The sequence below is a fragment of the Ischnura elegans genome, chromosome 5 (genome assembly GCF_921293095.1).
Source record: "Ischnura elegans chromosome 5, ioIscEleg1.1, whole genome shotgun sequence".
In the NCBI taxonomy this organism is placed as follows: Eukaryota; Metazoa; Arthropoda; class Insecta; order Odonata; family Coenagrionidae; genus Ischnura; species Ischnura elegans.
The window spans coordinates 28,039,929-28,059,606 of record NC_060250.1 but is presented as its reverse complement, the minus strand read 5'-3'; the positions used below and the strand labels follow the sequence as shown (position 1 = coordinate 28,059,606).

Sequence of the window (19,678 nt, the reverse complement as noted above, 5' to 3'; positions counted from 1 at the left end):
TTTTTTTTAGAGAGACACTGCTTGCTATAGACTCCTTAATCAAGAGAAGAAGAAAGCTCTAGTTCAGCCTTCATTGGAGAGATTTTTCAAAAAGTTGTCTAGATGCATTCACACAGCTGTCAATAAAATTATTAAATAAAAGTGCTTCTTTCTAATAGTGTTTTTCTATTTGAGTGCTGTTTCATTAATGAATGAAATTATACATTCAGCAACGATATTGCATGAAATATCATCCGCATTCCGCATGTCTTGAATTTTTTTAATAACATGCGAAATATATGCGATCCCAAGATACCCTGTGACAAGACGGCCCACTGAAGAATTTTGGTGTAAAAATTTAAAGGTATCAAGAGTGAGGGTTCAACAATTGCATTTTGTTATGCTTCTTGATATGTCCTTCTATTTATAATGGACATTATAAGTGGAATGTCCACTTAAACAGAGAGAGGAAGTATCACTTGGTACCAGCAATGGAATTCAATTTTTTTTTTTTTTTTAACTTTTATTAACATTTTCTGTGTATTTTTGAGAGACATTACATAATGTGAGAAATTTTATTAATTTATTACTAAAAATTACTTTTAAAAAATAAAATCTGCGCAAAAAAGGAAGGTTTTAGTACGTCTATTTCGCTCTTTTGGAACGTAAAACCTATTGAGTATGGAACTCAATGGTTCGACCTTCGTACACGTTTTCAGGAATGCATTGTGTGCAAAAGTCGGGGACCGCCTGTACTTAAAAAAAATGAATCAACAGTATTTGTATTTAACTCATGAATTACTCACCCACACACATACAGGTGGCCATTACCCTCACCAATTATCCTCCAAACTTCATCGGCATTTTTCTGAAGTAAATGAGTCACATAAACTTTCTCTGGCCCATCCCTTGAAAAGGCAACATGCATCTGAAAATAAAATTGCTGCGCATGAGTGAAATGAATGACACAAATTTCATGGGTTCACCTGAATGTGTAATTGCTACATTTAACAGGAAATGGTAAAGGCAACCTCCCCTTATTTCAAAATTATAAATAAATGTGTGACCCTCACGGTTTTCATGTTTACTTTCAGTTATGTGGAAGTAAGGTAATAATCTTTTCCACTAATTTAGATAGTCAACTTGTAGCCAAGTTTTTCTATTCATTAAAACCCACAAAAATTACATGAAAGTAATTAAACATTTCAATTATAAAATACTAAAATACGGTTGTTGAAAGTTTTTTTGGGCTACCTTTCATCTTCCTAAGGAAATTTAGAAACTGCTTGTGACCAACTTTTATGAAAGCAACTATCCTCTATATCATTTCTACTGTATAGATACCTTTTTCTCAACTTATACGCAACCAAACTCTACAAATGAGGTACCAAAATGCACAGAATTTATCAGAGAATGGCATATCTTACTTCCTAAATATTGCTATTGTTTCCTAAAATTGGTTAAAAAAAAAAATTATCGTTTTTTAAAAAATCGATTCCGGCAATATTGTCCTTATCCCAAAAATATTTAACGCCTTCGGATCCCACCATGCCTTTAAATTTGACTTGCAGACAATTTCCCATTTAGGTTTCCTATGCAATGATTATTAACAAGGCTCAGGGTCAGACTTTGCAAAGAGCTGGCTTATTTCTGCCTGACCCTGTATTCTCTCATGGCCAACTTTATGTAGCATTCTCTAGGGTAAAATCTTTTCAAAATATTTTTGTAAATATAAAGGAAAACGCTAAACAAATATTATTAGAGTATAGTGTAATTACTTCCAATGTTGTGTTTAAAGAGGTCCTCTGACATCAATTTGTACATGAACATTCCAATTAAATTTGTACATAAGACCCTGCCTTTTTTTCTAAATTTTAAAATTAAAAACGCACCTATTCCTCTGTGAACCTGCATTGAAAAGAGCGGGGGAAGCCCGCTGGGAGCGGGCGCATCACGCTAGTCAGCATTAAATTGATATCACATTAACCACAAAAACACCCCATATACAATAAATTGTAAAACATAAACTAAAACTCACCTTCAGCACACCATTTTCCACATATTTATTGAGTTCATCCTCGTAAATAAAATCTTCTGACTTCTTTCGACAGCCAAAGTATAACACTGTTTCTCCAACAGGCTTGCCTAAATATTGGAATAAGATAATGTCAAATTTGAAAAACAGCTTGAAAAAAGATCTTAAGCTACATTAAAAACAATCCCATAGAAAACAATTGCAACCACCATATTGTTACAGCCTTTTTTGAATTGCTGAGAATTTTCCTCTAAATTATAGCAGATGTAAATATCATACATAAAAATTAAGATACAACTTTAATTTATACAGTAAAGGTAAAAAGAACTGTTTTATAACAATGAAAGTGACTGGAAAAAAACTTTACTTAAATAATACTTGAACTCCTTACTCCAGATAAGTTTTACTAAAAGTGCTAATTAAATGAAAATTAAGTCCAGTCTCAAGTCAATAAATAGAGATTTTCTCAGAGGTACTAACATTACTGGCTAAAAGGAATGTTTTATTTACTGAGAGACATATTCACTCATGGCATGCACATGCTCAGTACAGATAATTTACCAATCTCCATGCATTCTTCTAAAGGTCAACTTGAAACCAAAATTGATTCTTTCGACTCCTGACAATCCCTCTTCTGCAGAAGTTGGGAGATAAAAAAAAACCTTATCTTATATTCATGCAAATGCAATAATTAAATTTTTTTAACAACATGAGAATAAAATTAAACTTCACCAATGTTACACCTACTGTCAGAGATTCAAAAAATTACTTTTTTAATCCCAGCATAAAATATTATTATAATATATTACATCAATATTTCAAAAATAATTCTTGATTTCATCCGTTTAAGGCCAAGCTTTCTTTTATTGCATGCTTTGGCCTGGTGCACAGTCATTTTTTTACTGATATAAAAGCTTTCAAATTACTGAAGCTTTGATTTTTTTAACACGTTACCTACCGGGGTATTTAAATTCCTAGGAACGCCGAGATTGGAAATATGTGCCTATTAGGGTGTAATGCTTTTGGTTTAACCATGGTTAAAAAGCTAATGTTTAGAATATAACTTTACCCAATCAAACGTTATGATGTATCAATTCATTACGAATAACGAACAACAACTGGAAACGTACTAACGAATACGTACTGTACGCTTTAAAATTGTTTAGGCTGACGTGCCTAAATGACGAGAATCTTCGTCATCCATCTGGAATGTTCGGGAAAAAAATGACGAGAATTCTCGCCATCCGTACGCAACATGTAAACAGACTGTAGAATTATGCTGCCATGTAGACATTTGGCAAATGACCCTGATAAAACTTTACTTGCGGCAACATCGAGACTTCCTTGTTGTGAATAAGATACCAACCAAAAGGCAACTCACCCTCTTCCTTTGCAAAATTCCTTTCTTGAATGAAGCCACGGAAGGGAGCCAGCCCAGTTCCAGGCCCAATCATGATTACAGGAGTTGTGGAGCGAGATGGCAGCCGGAACTGAGACTTCCTCACATATATAGGCACAGTGGCATTAGGATTTGCTATTGCCTTGGTGACAGCCTCTTCCACCTTACTACCGGCATCATTTACAACTTCATCAGTGCCATTTACCATGAGTGGGACACCATTGGCCTGGACAGCTAGCTTCTTCTTAGCAAGCCACGATGTGGCCACACCCTTGTTCACACGTCCTGTTGGGGTTTTGTACTGTACAAGGACAGCTGTCACATGGATTGAGCTGGGATGGACCTGGTGGTATTAAGAAGAGCATTACACATCAATTGCTGGAGACATCAACATGACATTGGTAACCTCATGAAGTAAATTAAAGTTACTAAATGAAAAAGTAATATTTTCTTCACCAGCAAACATTTTAACACGTAAAATACTGAGTTACCACTAATTTTTTTAATAAAACTTGGTCAGTGCTGTAATTTTTTAAGGTAGAAAACAATTTTACTTAAAACAAGCATATGGTATTTCACAAATCACGGATTGAAGACTGAAATTATAAGTTGAAACTTTAAGTAGAACAAAGAGCTACCCCCATAGTGCTTGACATGACATGTTTAAAAAAAATACTTTACATACTGCCAGACTTATTTAAAAGTCTATGATTTACAGCACTAATATCACGCATGGTTAATGGCTCATCGTATATTAAGTGATAGAGAATGGTGGGTTCGTAAATAATTAAACAAACTTGGCAAATACTAAACTCATTTCATTGTTTTAGTCTTACAGAATATGAGTGACTGGCTTCTCAAAATGTAAGCCATAATAAGTCTAGTCCAATGCATTTTCTTTCACTTCTTCCAGTTAATATCCAATGGATATTCAATACTACTACATTTAATGGAATCGTTTAAAGCTTGATTTGGTGTTGGATCACTCTAACATGTGGAAATTACCATTTTTTTTATTATTATTAAAATATTTAGTTACAAGTCGACCATGAAGTCGGGTGGTAACATAAATTTAGGAAGTACATTAAGACACAATAAGACATTTGAAGTTTTTATCATGGATCTACTACATCTTCCAGCATTTCCACCAAGATGGATTTAAAGGACTACCACCAGCCTAACTCTAATATTTACTGTGAATGGAACAAAACTGACGGTAAAAAGTAAGATATTAAAAGACCTACACAATAACTGTCAAGATACAATTAAAATCAAGACACTATTATAATTAATGTGAGAGAATGAATATAAAAGCATACACCAAGCACACACACTGAATAACATGAGTCATTCAACTCTGAGGGACATCTTGGATGAAATAAAGAAAATCTTTAATTTAAACTTTTTCGAAGCAAATAATTGAACACTGACCAAAAATGAATAAGTATCAATAAAAAAATATTTCATATCTTATCAACTTCTATGTGATGTTGAACAAATCGAAAACCATATTACACATTACGATGGAAATGGAGTGACAAAACCATTCACTTCAATATGAAAAATGAACTGAATTACCTTTGGTGATGATGAAATTGAGTAGTAACGAGCCTGCATTCTAGGAAGCAATTCACAAAGATGATCAATTGGAGGGCGGCAAGATGGAAGGTCCTGCAGAATATGCACTATATTCCTATTGCTTTGAATCACCCATTCGTTATAGAGCTGTTTACCTTCAGGGCTGGTACTTGACATCAAACGTAACTTCTCCTTCTCCTGTAAGCACAAAAAAGTGATTGGTATGAGTACTCAGTTCTCAGTATTTTATATCCTTGTATGACTTAATACAAATAATGAGGTGTATTTATTAGAAGTAAGTAGTATGCAGTTATAAGTCTGCATTTCCACAAAATCAGGCAACAGTCTTTAACTATGGCAGCATAGAAAAACAAATATATTTCCCTCCATCATCATGTATCTATCAAAAATTTATATGATTAAAAGGGTGGATAACTACCATTTAAATAAATTTAAAATGCAAAACATCTTCCTCAAAATTGATGTAGTTTGATTAAACCTCTTCCCCTAAAATATTGTCCCCATAATATTATCTATGTTCCACCTTAGGAGTTTTGATAGGTTAACATTGTCTATATGAAGAATCCATCATTAACCCATTTCATTAAGCATTTTTACCATCAAACAATTCAACTAATTAAAATGCCTACTTCTACAAATGTTATCAAACTCCACCAACAGAAGGTTGTGAAACATCATGACAGAGAAATATTGGCACCCTATGTTATGAAAAAAAAACATGAATCAAGATTTGATTATCTATGCTGAAATATTGGCTTTGTAAACTGCCCCTTCTTGCTTAAAAGAATAATCAACAGAATACATATCACATATAAAAAATTGATAGGAAAGAAATCCAAAACAAGTTTAACTTTACATTCCAGGAAAAAAAACCATCATATTTAGTTACTATTATCTTTCTTATTCATAAATATAAGGGTCAAGTTAGGGTAAAACCTTACATTTCTGAGACAGTAAATATTTATCAAATTCAAAAACCATTATACACCCATAATCATGGAACTATATCTGAAAATCAAGGTATTTCACAAAAGGTAGATTTAATACACTACTACAAACCTCAGGATCCTTTGTGTACTCCACAAGCTCTTTGAGAATGTGGGTTCTTGGATTTGATGTGATGTCCAGGTAGTGCATGAATGCAGTGCGGTATGAGCATGGGCAAGGGAATGGGTGCCTCTTGGATGACTCCTCATCCACATTGGTCAATGTAAAGATGACATCCAAGCCTTCCTCTTGGTCTGAGAGCAGCATTTTCCCCATTGATTCCACAAGATTGTCATCATTTGTAGGATAAACAGCAACATGGTCACCTTTAGTAGTAGGAGGGAAAACCATGAATTAAAACCAATATTAAAAATGTTCACTGGATAACAAGCTTCTAAGTCCACACAGGGATTTAATTAAAGTTACGCATAAGAGAAATGCATTAATTCCCATTGGTAAAAAGGTAAAAATGGTAACTCACAGCATGCTATGACACACCATGGCACATATCAACTTACAGAGATTATGCTTATTGGGTGAGGGCAGAGGGTGCCCACAATAGAAGAAGGTATTCAATCATGGTATTAAAAAAACTAAATTCTTCAAGCATTTTCGATATAAAATTTATTAAATTATAACCATAATTAATCTAGTCGAGGGATACAATAAAACAGTGCTCAAGATCTCCCAAGGACATATTACCAAAATTCACCCACCTAATATCCCATACACATGGATCAGTAATGTGAGGTTACCATAACAAACTCATACTATACTGGATCAGTTTCATGGGGAAACAAAAACAATGGATTGGTCGAACTGAATTTCAACACGGGAAATTCTCTATAGCCTTTCCAAGTGCGCCTCATGAGTCAAGAAATATTTCTGAACTGTACCTGCGTCATATCTCATCTTGGATCCCTCGATGTCAAACTCTATATGCATACATGATCTATCCCCTCCTTTGTGAAGCTCTCTATGGGCAATAACGCGGGAAACATAAGGATTCTTGGCATCGTAAGGCCTATGAGAGAATTATAAACAAAACATATTTATAAATGAAATCACCCAAGAATGAAATGGACTTGGTAAACGCCGTTAATTCCACTTAAAAACATTGAATGTATAGAAACAAATGTACTCACGGTCTTTGGTTTGTCAATGAATGCAATCGTGCGACTTCTCCTGTGTATATACGATCAGGAGGTACATCTGGACGCAAAGTAAGTTTGTACTGCCTCAGGGAGGCCTCGCCATCACCACCGGCACCACTAGAATCCAGGCCGAAAAATTCGCACACTGTCGGCCACAATCGGTCTTTCCAAGTAATGAAGTCATCTTCAATGCTGAAAAGAATAAAAACCACAATGTAATTTTAATTACACAAGAGATGTCATTCGAATGTTGATCTATTTCTACCTTGGTGCAACAGTGCTTGGCGGGGAAACTGGTAAGTCAACGTTGAGCGACGAGATGCAACGGTGAAATATATTTCGGGAGTGGTATTCACACCCTGAGAGACCTACTAGTGCTATGAAAGGAATTCTTTTGAGTCTTGATAAATTCATCTATTACTTTAAATAAATTAAATAATTCGAGAATAAATTCTTCTACCCTGAAGAATCACCCATGTGTTGAACCAAGGTCAACTAGAGTGCATCTTTATCCGTGTCTTAGCTGGCTACCCACGGAATTCAGTCAAGGATGCATTCGAAATAATACTTCGAAACTACAAACGAATACCTTAATCTTAATTTATGTATTCACTGTTCGAAACGGGGGGCACCGCGATTAACTCGTTCCATTTCCGAAAAAGTTAACACAGCACTTACGAGATGCGCAAGATGCGCAACAACTTCGTGACAATTGAATAACGCTTCTCTTTCAAAATCGATTCCGTGGATTCTGCGTGATTGTACAACTTTGCAGCAACAGGCAAGTTCATAAAATGCGTGCGTCTCGTATACTAAGCAATTAACATCCATACCATGAAGCAGAGTCATTGATTACTAGATGACGCAATTTTCACTAGCCAACTACATTACCAGATGATGCAATACGCCTGCTGAACTCAAATCTTTACCATTGTTACCCCATGCATACCAAATTTCACTTCATGCAAAAATGGACACAAAAAATGTAAATCCTATGCAAAACCATGCTTACTTATTAGACGTCAATAATGCTGGTACTTGCCATTTGACAATTAGTTTTCCACGAATTTTTCTTGACTTTCGAGCAGAACTTTCCCATGTTTCACAACAATGAGGACTAGCTACCTCACCCTACCGTAGGAAATGAGACACTTTTAATATTAAAGTTAAAATAAAGACGTGAATGGGCAGAGAATTCTATGGTCATAAAAAGATAATGGCCAGTTAATGATGAAGAAGTAAACGTAAATGGTGATAAAACAAACCTTTGTGTTAATCACACCTCAATTCTGGTAATCCAGCAGACTATTTTACATTTCTTGGATAAAACAGAGAATGTTGTATTTGAAATTTTCATGAGATCGCAACATGCAAGCACTTGATTGACTTCATCAGAGATAGGGCTGGTTATACTTATATCAAAGTTAAGTACAACAGCTACTGCCATTTACTCATTAATGGTAGATGGAATGGATGGATGGACATTTAGGCCTGGCCACATGATACATAAGCATACGTTATTAATTGTGTTAATTATCATCATTAATGTATGAACACAATGTATGCTAATAACCACCATGTGACCATACAACTAGCACAAATGCATGAGAGCCTGTTCTAATTTGGTATATTCATGAAATTACATTATTGTACAACAAAATCGTTCATTCATACAGACATTAAGTAATATGTTACAATGAATCATGAAACTAAGCCCTCACATTTGTATGCATTTAATATGTCTGGTGGGTTATGGTGGGCTAAGGCTTCTCAGCACTCTTCTTTCCACTAAAGATATAGCAACAAAATACCACATACCGCAACCAAAAAAGAACCAGGATTTCCCAGCAAAATCTCATGCACTAGCAGAATTATTATTCCAAGTCTAAAGATAGGACGGATATAGTAACTACCAAGACTTCATCACACAACTTGAGTCATGCAACTGTGTATTTTTAAGCATGGAAGTAGACTCAAGAATTTTCAAATATTTTTCCAACCAAAGTAAGGCCTAAGCCACTGAAATGCTTTGTTTGCATCTGGGTCCTAAATTTTCATTCAGCTCTATTTCGATATCTACGATGCACAAATGCTCAACAATCGCCCACCAAATCAAAGAAGCTTGGAGAATTGGAGTTGAGCGTTTATGCAGTGGAGGTATCAATATGTGTACATCATCCTTAGTATAATGAGTTGCTCCTCATCCAGCTGCTATGATTTTCCCTAATTTTTCGCATGGAGCTCATGTTATGCTGGGTCCAAAATTTATGCTCCTTCAAGGGTCTCTTCATTCCTTGATGGGACAAATTCCTAGTTTTTACCAGCAGAGGTCATGATGACTCGAATTCCTCAAGGATCCATCATCACTTTTAAATAAATAAATTATGACTAATTTCAATACTGCAATGAAAAAATACGCTGATGGAAAGTTTTTTCCTGAATCATTTCATCATCCTCTCCAGTTCTAGCCAATTGAAGAATCAAGTATTCTGAAGCCTTCCTAACCTAACCACGATGATAGTTTCTTTATCCATAGTTAAAACAATCTCATTTAATGAATTATCCTTAAAAAATCACAATTCCTTGTCCCCTCCAGCTGATGCTGCAATATCATGGCCATTTTTTTCTGGAAAAGAAAGGTAAAGCCAGGGAAATGGAGATCAAGGAGAGATACAAAAAATGTTTTGGGAAAATTAAATATGGAGAGGGGAGATATTTCATTGCTATCTCCTTCACCACCTCGGCTGAAAACATTCACAGTACTGACTAACTAACAATGGCTTCAAGCCTTATGAAAAACCCATTCCTTCATGTGGTAAACAACCAAATGAGGCCATTTTGTGCACATCTTCCTTCTCGGCCACTCAAAAGCCAAAGGTAGTGATAGGGTTTCAAACTACCTTAAATAACAAGGTTATCTCATGTAACTTAATATCACTAAATTTAAAGCACTGTGTAATATAGGTAAATAATACTAGTTTTTAAAAATTGCAAAATTCAGCCTGGCTAGTAGAAGAACAAACTATGTACGCAAATAATGACAGAAGCAGATCTAAATACATATGTCATTCCTCTATCATCTTACATACAGCAAGAGCTCATTGGTCTTGCTGTTCAATTTTGTCATGCTTTATTGATGACATATGATGAAGTGGGATGGTAGTATAATGTCGACTTAAGCCCAGGTTATATGACTTTAAGATAAAAGTCTGATGAAGTGGAAACACTTATGTAACTGACTTTTCAAAATATACTGTTCTACAACTGTGCTCTTTAAGTGTAAAGGAAGGTACTGCTGTATTTAAAATAGCAAATGCTAAAGCTGCACATGAAACTGGACCATTTTTCATGATCATATCATATGTCCCTTAATTATTTACTGATTGACAGACCTGGCTTAGGGCAGTCACTAACATTTTCATCACATGCCTGTCTTAAGAGACTCTTTAGGGTTGGTTCTGAGAAACTTAATTCTATATGCCCGAGGTTAAGAGTGGGCTCTGCATTCACCAATAAAAGGCAAATATGTATTACAAAGCTCTTTTATACTTGGAAAGACATTGAGTGCATTTTGGAGAATTGGGGGCACTAGTGCTCTAGCTCAGCATGGAAGCGGACCACTACAGAGCACATTCTCAGCTTTCCTGATCGAATATAGTCAATTGAGCACCACAGAGGACTATTTGAATCATCTAACAACACAAAATTAGCTACCTAGAAATAATATTTGAGCTCCTGACAATCAGCGACAAGCACTCGGGTAAGTGGTGGCTGAAAAGACCTCTCTGAAATGAGACTGTCCTCTCACACCGAGCCATTATGTAGAGGTTAAGTTTTTGGAGCACTCTCATTCAGCTGAATGTGAAGCTCGATTGCTATGAACGGATGGGGAAGTTCAAAGAAACCCACCATACTTTAAGACTCGGCGAACACTGATCAATACTAAGTGAGGGTTTCTTCTGCTCATAAAAAAATATGTGAGGGTAGACCTCACCCTAGCCTAAGCAACACTACAGTGAATTTCACACCAGATTGATTGCAGACGAGTTCACTTTGTGGAAATTCATTGATGGTAATGATACAAACAGCTACCCAGGACTCCTACATCAGCACCCAAGTGCTGTACCACGGCCGTCTTTAAACAGGCCGGAGTGACCGATGTGGCAACGTCGCGCGCCCGTCATCTAGGAGGCCTGCGGGATTGCTCTCACCTGCGACCAAGTCTATTGTTTCGGCGTAGAATATCGGCAAAAGAAATCGCTTTGCGGCAAGGAAATCCACTAAAAAACTGCTGTTTTACTTACCATGGGATAATCGTGCATCCATTGCTGATTGTGAAGCAGGAGCAGACAGAAATTATACAAATTAGTTATGTATAAAACAGATGATTTTATTGAAATATATAGTCACCGAATTGAAAGCAGTCACATAATTGTAGAGTATTTTCTCTTATTGGAAGTGTGTCTAGCGACATCCAATCTGTTATTCCTCACTTTAGTATAATTATTTAGAAATACGTTTGTCAGAGTTTTAATAAATCTTGCAAAAAAATAACTGTTCGGTACATTGCACTGAAAACAGCTGTCTTCATAAATTCCTCAAAAAATCGTCAAGGAGGATAATTTTAAGAAATGTAGCCTCATACTTTGGTTCTGCTAGAGTCATCATAATGGCCAATGCATGATGACCAACACTTATTACAGACATACAAGGAGAAATAAGTCCGTTTTACACGGTACACGGAATTGCGCAATCTGACGTACGTGCGAAGGCGCAATCAAAATTGCGTCGTGTAAAGCGGTGAATTCCTAGAACAGATGCGAGACGGCAAAACTGTAGCCCAATACCAGGAAATCCTGGGTAAGAAACTAGAAGAAGAAGCAGAGAACCTGAGTGTAAATGACTCGATAGAGAGAAAATGGCTTAATATAAAGAAGGCTATGGAAGAGGCTGCAAAGGAGACCATAGGAGAAAGAAAGAGAACAAGGAATGAAGAATTGTTTGATAATGAGTGCAGAAAAGCTATAGAAAGGAAGAATATAGATCGAAGAAACACCATCCAGAAAGAGACAAGACAAAATGTCGAAAGATATAAAGAAAGCAGAAGACAAGCAAATAAAATACTACGGAAAAAGAAAAAACAGTACTTAAAAGGGTATGTGGAAAAGATTGAGGAACTGAACACACAAAATGAAAGTAGAAAGTTATACCAGGCAATCAAACGGATGACAGATAAATTTCAACCAAGAACAAACGCATGTAAGGATAAGAATGGGAGGTTGGTTGGAACAGAGGAAGAAGTAATGTGAAGATGGGCCGAGTACTTTATGGAATTGCTGAATGTCAATGAGATAGATGAGGAGGATGGAGAAATGTTGGACATGAGGGTGGACACCAGTATTAGTAGGCCATCAATTGAGGAGGTGGAGGAGTCGTTAAAATGGCAGCGGAATGGGAGAGCTCCAGGGGAAGATCAAATGGTACCGGAGTTAATCAAGTATGGAGGAAAAAATTTAACAAAGAACCTACATAGACTGATATGTGAAATATGGGAGAAAGAAGAGATGCCTGAGAAATGGAAGATTGGTTTAATTTGCCCTATATTCAAGAAGGGAGATAAATTGCAATGCAGCAACTACAGGGGAATCACATTACTAAATGTTACTTATAAGATACTTTCTTGTATACTGCAGAGGAGACTTATCACGTATGCTGAAGTAATCCTTGGTGAATACCAATGTGGCATTTTTTAAGTGTTGCCCCCCCCCAAAAATTTCTGGTACCCCTCCCCCCCCAGAAATTCCTCGAACTTCCTCCGAACTTATCCGCAGAACTTCTCCCGCCAAGAACTTTTCGCGCTAAGGTTTTTTCGCGCAAAGGGTCCCTGTAGCAAAGTGCCCTGTCTCGCAAAATCCTGTCTCTGGAAAATCCTGTCTCTGGAAACAGTCTCTGAAACAGCCTCCGAAACAGCCTCCGAAACAGCCTCCGAAACAGCCTCCGAACCAGCCTCCGAACCAGCCTACCTGCAATGCAAGACTTATATAGGACTACTGCGGAGAAATACTTCTCCTTGGCAAGCAAGGGGAAATCGGTGCTAAGGCCTTAGTATTGCACTTGGAGTGAGAAGTTTTACCATTGTCCTATCACAAACTCTCTCTCCCTCCAACACCTCACCCCAGTATCTCCTTCCCCTCCATGTGTTCCAATGAACGATTCCTCTGATGTCTCCAACCCAGAAGTTGAGGGGAAAATTCTGGGTGCTGGCTGTTGTCTCAAAACCAGTGAATGGTGTTTTGTGGAGCGGCCGTTTCTGCAGGGGCAGTGACGCATCAGTGGGCGGTTGTTGAATTCGCCTGGCTACCCCTCCACTCCCTGGAAGAAGCCCTCCCCTCAAATGCTGTCTCGCCTTGCATAGGCAAGCCCTCTTTTCTGGTCGAGACCTGCTGGGAGTCACATGTCTTGTGAGCCATGAGATTTTTAGAGCAATTTTCTGCTGGTAATGTTTCCTTTGGGATCATGAATTTACTATCATTGTTTTCTGTAATACTTCTGATTTTTTGATTACTCTACTTTGAATAGATATCGTACGGTAATAACTCGTAAATTATTTTTGGCTACCTTTTTCTTGTGAGCTGTTTTTCTTGTTTGTGGAGTCTTTTCCCTGATCCAGCATGTGACAGACGGTTGGAGTATTTGCCCTGTCTGGACTTACGTGGAAAATCAAGCAGATTTTCGACGTAACGTCACATTTTGGTAGCAGAGTTGAGGTTCGATTTCCTGTCCTTTCGTCGAGGTCTCCCGAGTGCTGGACAATGGTGACATTTCTCCACTATTTCTCCACTTTTTGCAGTTTCTGGTTGTTTCTCCTCTTAAAAGTGAGTTATTTTATGTTCCATTAAGTGCTTTTTGGTTCGTGTGGGATTACGTGACTAGTGTTGCCGACTTTTCCTCGTGGTCATATGCCATTTGACATTAATGTTCGTAATGCTCGTAATGTTCTTGATAGTTTGGATAGCAGCTAGTTATTCTCGCACCCCTCTTTTCCTATTGGATTCTTCCAGTAATGAGAGATAGTTTTATTTCTCGCTTTTTCTCTCTCTTTTTCTCGTTGTCGTCACTTCACTTTTCAAAATGCCTGGAGGTACTGAAAACCCGTACGAAAAAACTTATTTAACCACGGGCGAGGATCGTAAGGCCAGGGGTACGGCTAATGTGTCCGTAGGAAGTGAAGTTTCTAATAATGAACGGGAATCTTCTTTAGAAGTTGTTCCACCTCGCCCAACGCACGAGGAAAGCTGTGATGTTCACGTCTCTCACGAAATGTCTGCTTCTCAGACATTGCCAGTTTCTGAAGGGTTAGTGATTGTCAAACAATTACTCAGTGATTTTCCGCCATTTGAAGTGTCAAACAGTGAGAATTGGTTTAATTTCATGTTAAAAGTTAATGAAATCGTTTCTTTGTCCTTGGTTCCTCTGTCAACGTTATTGTACCTTGTAGTATCTAAACTACCTGCCAGCTCTCGTCATTTTTGGTTGTCTATGTTAAACTTGAATCTCGCATGGTCTCAAATCACAGAAAAAGTTTGGGCTAGAATTGTTAGTGACAGAGAGTTTGATCGTTTGATCACTACGAAAGTTAAAAGATTTCAGTTCCCTCGCGAAACGCCCCACGATTTCGTGTGTTCTGTGCGTAATGCCACTCAGGTGCTGGGTTTGCAGTATTCCGAGTCTTCTATTGTGCGACTCATTATTCAAGGGTTAAATCCTTTAACAAAATCTGCAATTATGTTCTCAAATCAGCCTAACACATTTGTAGAATTGGACTCTGTTATCACGCAGGCTTCTAAACATTTAATGGACTGTGCTGAATATTCCAACACTTTCCATCGTATCTCTAGGAATCCGTCTTCTGTTGCCTCTTCCAGTGCGCCTAGGGAAGTTTCTTTTCCTATTAATTGTTCTTACTGTCATAAACCTGGCCACAAAGTGAACGAGTGTCGCAAAAGACGACGATTTACTCAGCCTGCCGTGAGTTTGATGAGTGTCCGTGACAAGTGTTCGACTCGATTGCCAATATTATCTATTAATCTTCATTCTATGCCATGCCAGGCTCTAATTGACACTGGGTGTTCAGTTTCACTGTGTGATGAAGATTTCTTTGCTTCTCTGAAATGTTGCCGGAGAAAAATTATTCGTCAAAGTGTTGACGTCGATTTAATCACGGTGTCGGGGCAGCCTTTTCATATTAATTCCTCTGTCTCACTCAAGGTTCAAATAGGCAAGTTTTCTTGGAACCACGTGTTTTATCTAGCTAAAATCCCGTTTCCCGTGTTACTGGGTGTGGATTTCATTTGTAATTCAAAGATGATTATTCGTCCGGCGAACGTCAGTTTTGAAATTGCCCCGAATTCTCTTTTTTCCTTTACGGACAATTGCGAAGCGTTTAAATCGGCGCCAGTTAGTAACTCGTCCGAATCACATGTTCTGTCGTCCACTGAAATCACGTTGTGTGATAAGTTGAAGGGTTTATTGTCAAAGTATCCTGATGTGATTTCTCAAGAATTGGGGGTCACATCTGTTATGACCTACGAAATTGAACTGCTAGATTCTACTCCGATTCGATCCCATCCTTATTCATTGTCACCTCCAAAGGCAAATTTAATGAAGAAGCACATCCAATCTTTACTTGATAAGAAAGTGATTGAGGTTTCCAATTCAAACTGGTGTTCGCCAGCTTTTCTAGTGCCTAAAAAGGATGGATCTGAAAGATTAGTGGTTGATTACCGTAAGTTGAACAAAGTTGTTAAATCGGACGGTTATCCTACACCTTCTGTTGAACATGCATTCCAATATCTTGCTGATGCAAAATATTTTACTGTTCTTGATCTCAATTCTGCCTTTCATCAAATACCATTATCTGAGAATTCTAAGAAATTAACTGCTTTTGTGACGCCGTTCGGAGTGTACCAGTATAATAGATTGCCATTTGGTTTTGTAAATTCTCCTCAAATATTCACTCGTCTCATTAATGAAGTATTGGGCGATTTGAAATATTCATGTGTCTATCCATATATTGATGACTTGTGTATCTATTCCAAGTCTGCTGAAGACCATATTTCTCATGTTAATGCTGTCCTCAACAAACTACGCAGTGCCGGTTTGACGGTGTGCGAGGACAAGGTTAAGCTTGGTGTGGAATCACTCACTTTTCTGGGCCATCTCATCACAAATGGAACCTTGCAAGTTGATCCTGAGAGAGTGAGACCAATTGAACAATTCCCAGTTCCCAGAAATGTGAAGGAAGTGGCCAGATTCATTGGACTTTGTGGGTTTTACTGCAAGTTTATTCCAAGGTATTCTGAAATTTCTATGCCACTGAATCGCTTGAAACGTAAAAATGTTCCTTTTCAATGGACAGCCGTTGAAAATGAGGCTTTCTGCCAGTTGAAGAAAGCTCTCACCAATCCACCAGTGTTATCTTTCCCTCGATTTGACGAGGAATTTCATTTATTTGTCGATGCCAGTAATTTGGCGGTTGGTGCCGTTTTGAATCACAAAGTAAATGGTGATTTTGTCCCTGTGGCTTTCGCTAGTAAGGCACTCTTGGAACATGAACGTAAATTTTCTTCTTATGAATTGGAGTGTCACGCAATTCATTTTGGAATTCAAAAATTCAGTGTTTACTTACAAGTAAAACCATTTCACTTGTACACTGATAATGGTGCCTTGACATGGCTTTTCTCTCATCCTAAGCAGTTGGGCAAATTAGGCAGGATGGTTCTTAAATTATCCTCTTATAAATTCATTGTGCATCATGTTCGAGGATCAGCTAATTCTGTCGCAGATTGTCTTTCTCGCATTGAGCCATTCTCATCTACAAATAGTCAATCAGATGTGGAATCTAACACTCATAAGGAGTCAGCTGTTCCTTATTCTTGTGTGTTACATAAATTGCCTTTGTCATTTGTCGACATTCGAAAACACCAAGAAACTGATCTCGTTCTAAAGGATATTTTCAATCTGATTAATAATAATTCCTTGAACGACAAAAACTATTTTCTGAAGGGACAGCTATTATGTTATGGGAATTCTAAAATTAAGCGAGGAAGAGCTGTTTTGCCTACGGTCTTGAGGCCTATGATTTTTCAATATTTTCACTGCTCTAGTATGTCTGCTCACTTGGGCATGGCTAAAACTTATGATAAGATTAGCAGACACTTTTGGTGGAAGGATATGAAAAAAGAGGTTTATGACATGGTCAGAAAATGCCATCTGTGTCAAACTTGTAAACCCAGAAATGCTCCACCTCCTGGCATGCTATCGTCGCACAATCCTTCTGATGTTTGGGAAAGACTTTATATTGACTTTGTGGGTCCTTTACCTCTGACTAAAGGTGGACACCAATATGTACTTTCTCTTATTGATGGATTTTCTAAGTTTTGTTTTCTTGAGCCAGTTCGCAAGGCTACGGCCGGTTCGGTTGTTTCAATACTCACTCAAAGAGTGTTTCCAAAATTCGGTTTTCCAAAATATTTGGTTTCTGATAATGCACAAGTTTTCAAATCTCATGCCGTTAAGGAGATGTGTTTGCAACTGGGGGTTAAGCAAATTTTTGTTTCTCCATACTATCCCTGTTCTAATCAGGTAGAGAGATTGCATAGAAATCTAAAATCTGCACTTGCTATTTTGTGCAATAATGCTCACCATATGTGGGACTCTATGCTTGCTGACTTAAATTTTGCCTTGAACACTGCCTCTCATGAGAGCAGTGGTTATTCTCCTGCCAAAATAATTTTCGGCAGAGAACTAAAGCATCCTTTAATTAATCAGTGGGACATTCCAAAATCTTTATTCGAGAATGATCTCAGCGATAGTGACAGACAAGTCTTCCTGAATCATGTTATTGCTAATTTAAAAAAGGCCAGAAATAGGTATAAAGAATCCTATAATAAATCTCACTCCCAAATCACTTTCTGTGTGGGAGATCTTGTTCTCTGCAAAAACCATCCTGTCAGTTCTAAAGGTGAACAGAAAATGGCAAAACTGGAACCTCTGTGGAATGGACCTTTCGTCCTTAAAAAGTATCTCTCTCCTGTAACAGTTATTCTGGAAGTTTCTCCTGGGAAAGAGAAAATTTGTCATGTTTCTCATTTAAAGGCATATCATGATGGCATTGGTAATTCCAGTAATTAAAAGGAGAGAAATATCATTGATTTTTTTTTATTTTTCTCAATGAATGCTAATGTTTGCTTTCTCAAATACTATTTGATGCTTGATTTCGGTGTTGAATTTCTCTTGATTCCTAATAATATTGTTTTGAATAATGAATAATAAGTCTATTTCTATGCTTGTAATTGAAATTGTTCTGAAATATTGTATTGTACTTGCTTATTCTCATCTGCTTAATTCACTCATGTAATTTAGTGTTGGTCTACTGTGATTGTGAGATGGGGTAAGGTGGAGGAATTATGGGTGCTTGGAGGGAGAGGACGGGAGATTAACTTGGGGGGAAATCCCCGAGATGGCTCGTTTCCAGATAAGCTGTGGAGGTGGCCCCAGTTATTAAGATTCAATTGTGTTTTGTGTCACCTTTCCTCCACCAAGACTTTATGGACATTCTCACAATTCTGGACAGTGATAAGTGTCGTGATTTTGCAGTGTTCAATATTCTATCGATGGCTGAGTGATTGAATTGATCAGCTGATCTTAAGACTGCCTACTGTGTTTTAGTGTGGCTTTTGGCGTTGAGTTGCGACCTTCATCGCCCGACAAGTATGAACTTTCATCTTGTCGCAACCAGCATGTAGCTCTCATTTCTATTGTTAATTGAAGAGTGAAATTTAGAGTGATTTCTTTTGTTGATGCAATATGCAGTTCTCATTTTGTTAGCATCGCCTATGATTCTTTTTTGACTTGTTTAATTAATACTGAGAGATATATATACACATCTTGATTAAATTTAGTCAGTACTTGTTCAATAGCTGACATGAATACCATATGCCTTGTAAATATTAATAATTATTGGAAAATCGAGGAATTTAGTGCAATCTATTGTCATTTATGTAAATCTTGTTGAATTTTGGAGGATTCTTTATTGATAATTAATTATGGACTGATAATATTTACAAACATGGAGGGTTTAAACGGAGAAATACTAATGCCAATGTATATTAATTAAGTGAGACACATATTATGCTGAATATTTTTGCTGGTATTTTGATAACTAATAATTATTTAGTGAATAACCGTATTTTTGAATAAACTTGTACTTAATGATTATATAATATGGGGTATATATTTTGTTGGTCGACCCTAACTTTCTCTTGGGTTGCAATATGAATTTTGGGTAGAAGTTAAAACCCATTTTTGTGAATCGTTGTTTTTTGATAAGGTGGTTGAACCCAACTAATGGGACAACCCAGGGTTCCCATGAACCCAACTGCTTCACCAACCCAATCTTGCCCATTTACTAAGTGGTTGGTTATTGTATTGCTTTACTTGGTTTTAGAAAAAAAAAACCCACAA

At 37.2% G+C, this 19,678-nt stretch overlaps 1 protein-coding gene across 1 annotated transcript in view; it reads right to left on the bottom strand.

Moving 5' to 3' along the window:
- LOC124158638 (NADPH--cytochrome P450 reductase) overlaps positions 1 to 19,678 on the bottom strand; it is a 93,336-nt gene that overhangs the window by 1,253 nt on the left and 72,405 nt on the right. Inside the window, exons 6-12 of the mRNA XM_046533828.1 lie at positions 7,145 to 7,345; positions 6,896 to 7,023; positions 6,072 to 6,325; positions 4,992 to 5,189; positions 3,396 to 3,756; positions 2,018 to 2,124; positions 786 to 907 (exon numbers count right to left, since the gene is read on the bottom strand). Of these exons, the coding sequence (XP_046389784.1) occupies positions 786 to 907; positions 2,018 to 2,124; positions 3,396 to 3,756; positions 4,992 to 5,189; positions 6,072 to 6,325; positions 6,896 to 7,023; positions 7,145 to 7,345 (1,371 nt within the window). The remainder of the gene's footprint in view (positions 1 to 785; positions 908 to 2,017; positions 2,125 to 3,395; positions 3,757 to 4,991; positions 5,190 to 6,071; positions 6,326 to 6,895; positions 7,024 to 7,144; positions 7,346 to 19,678) is intronic.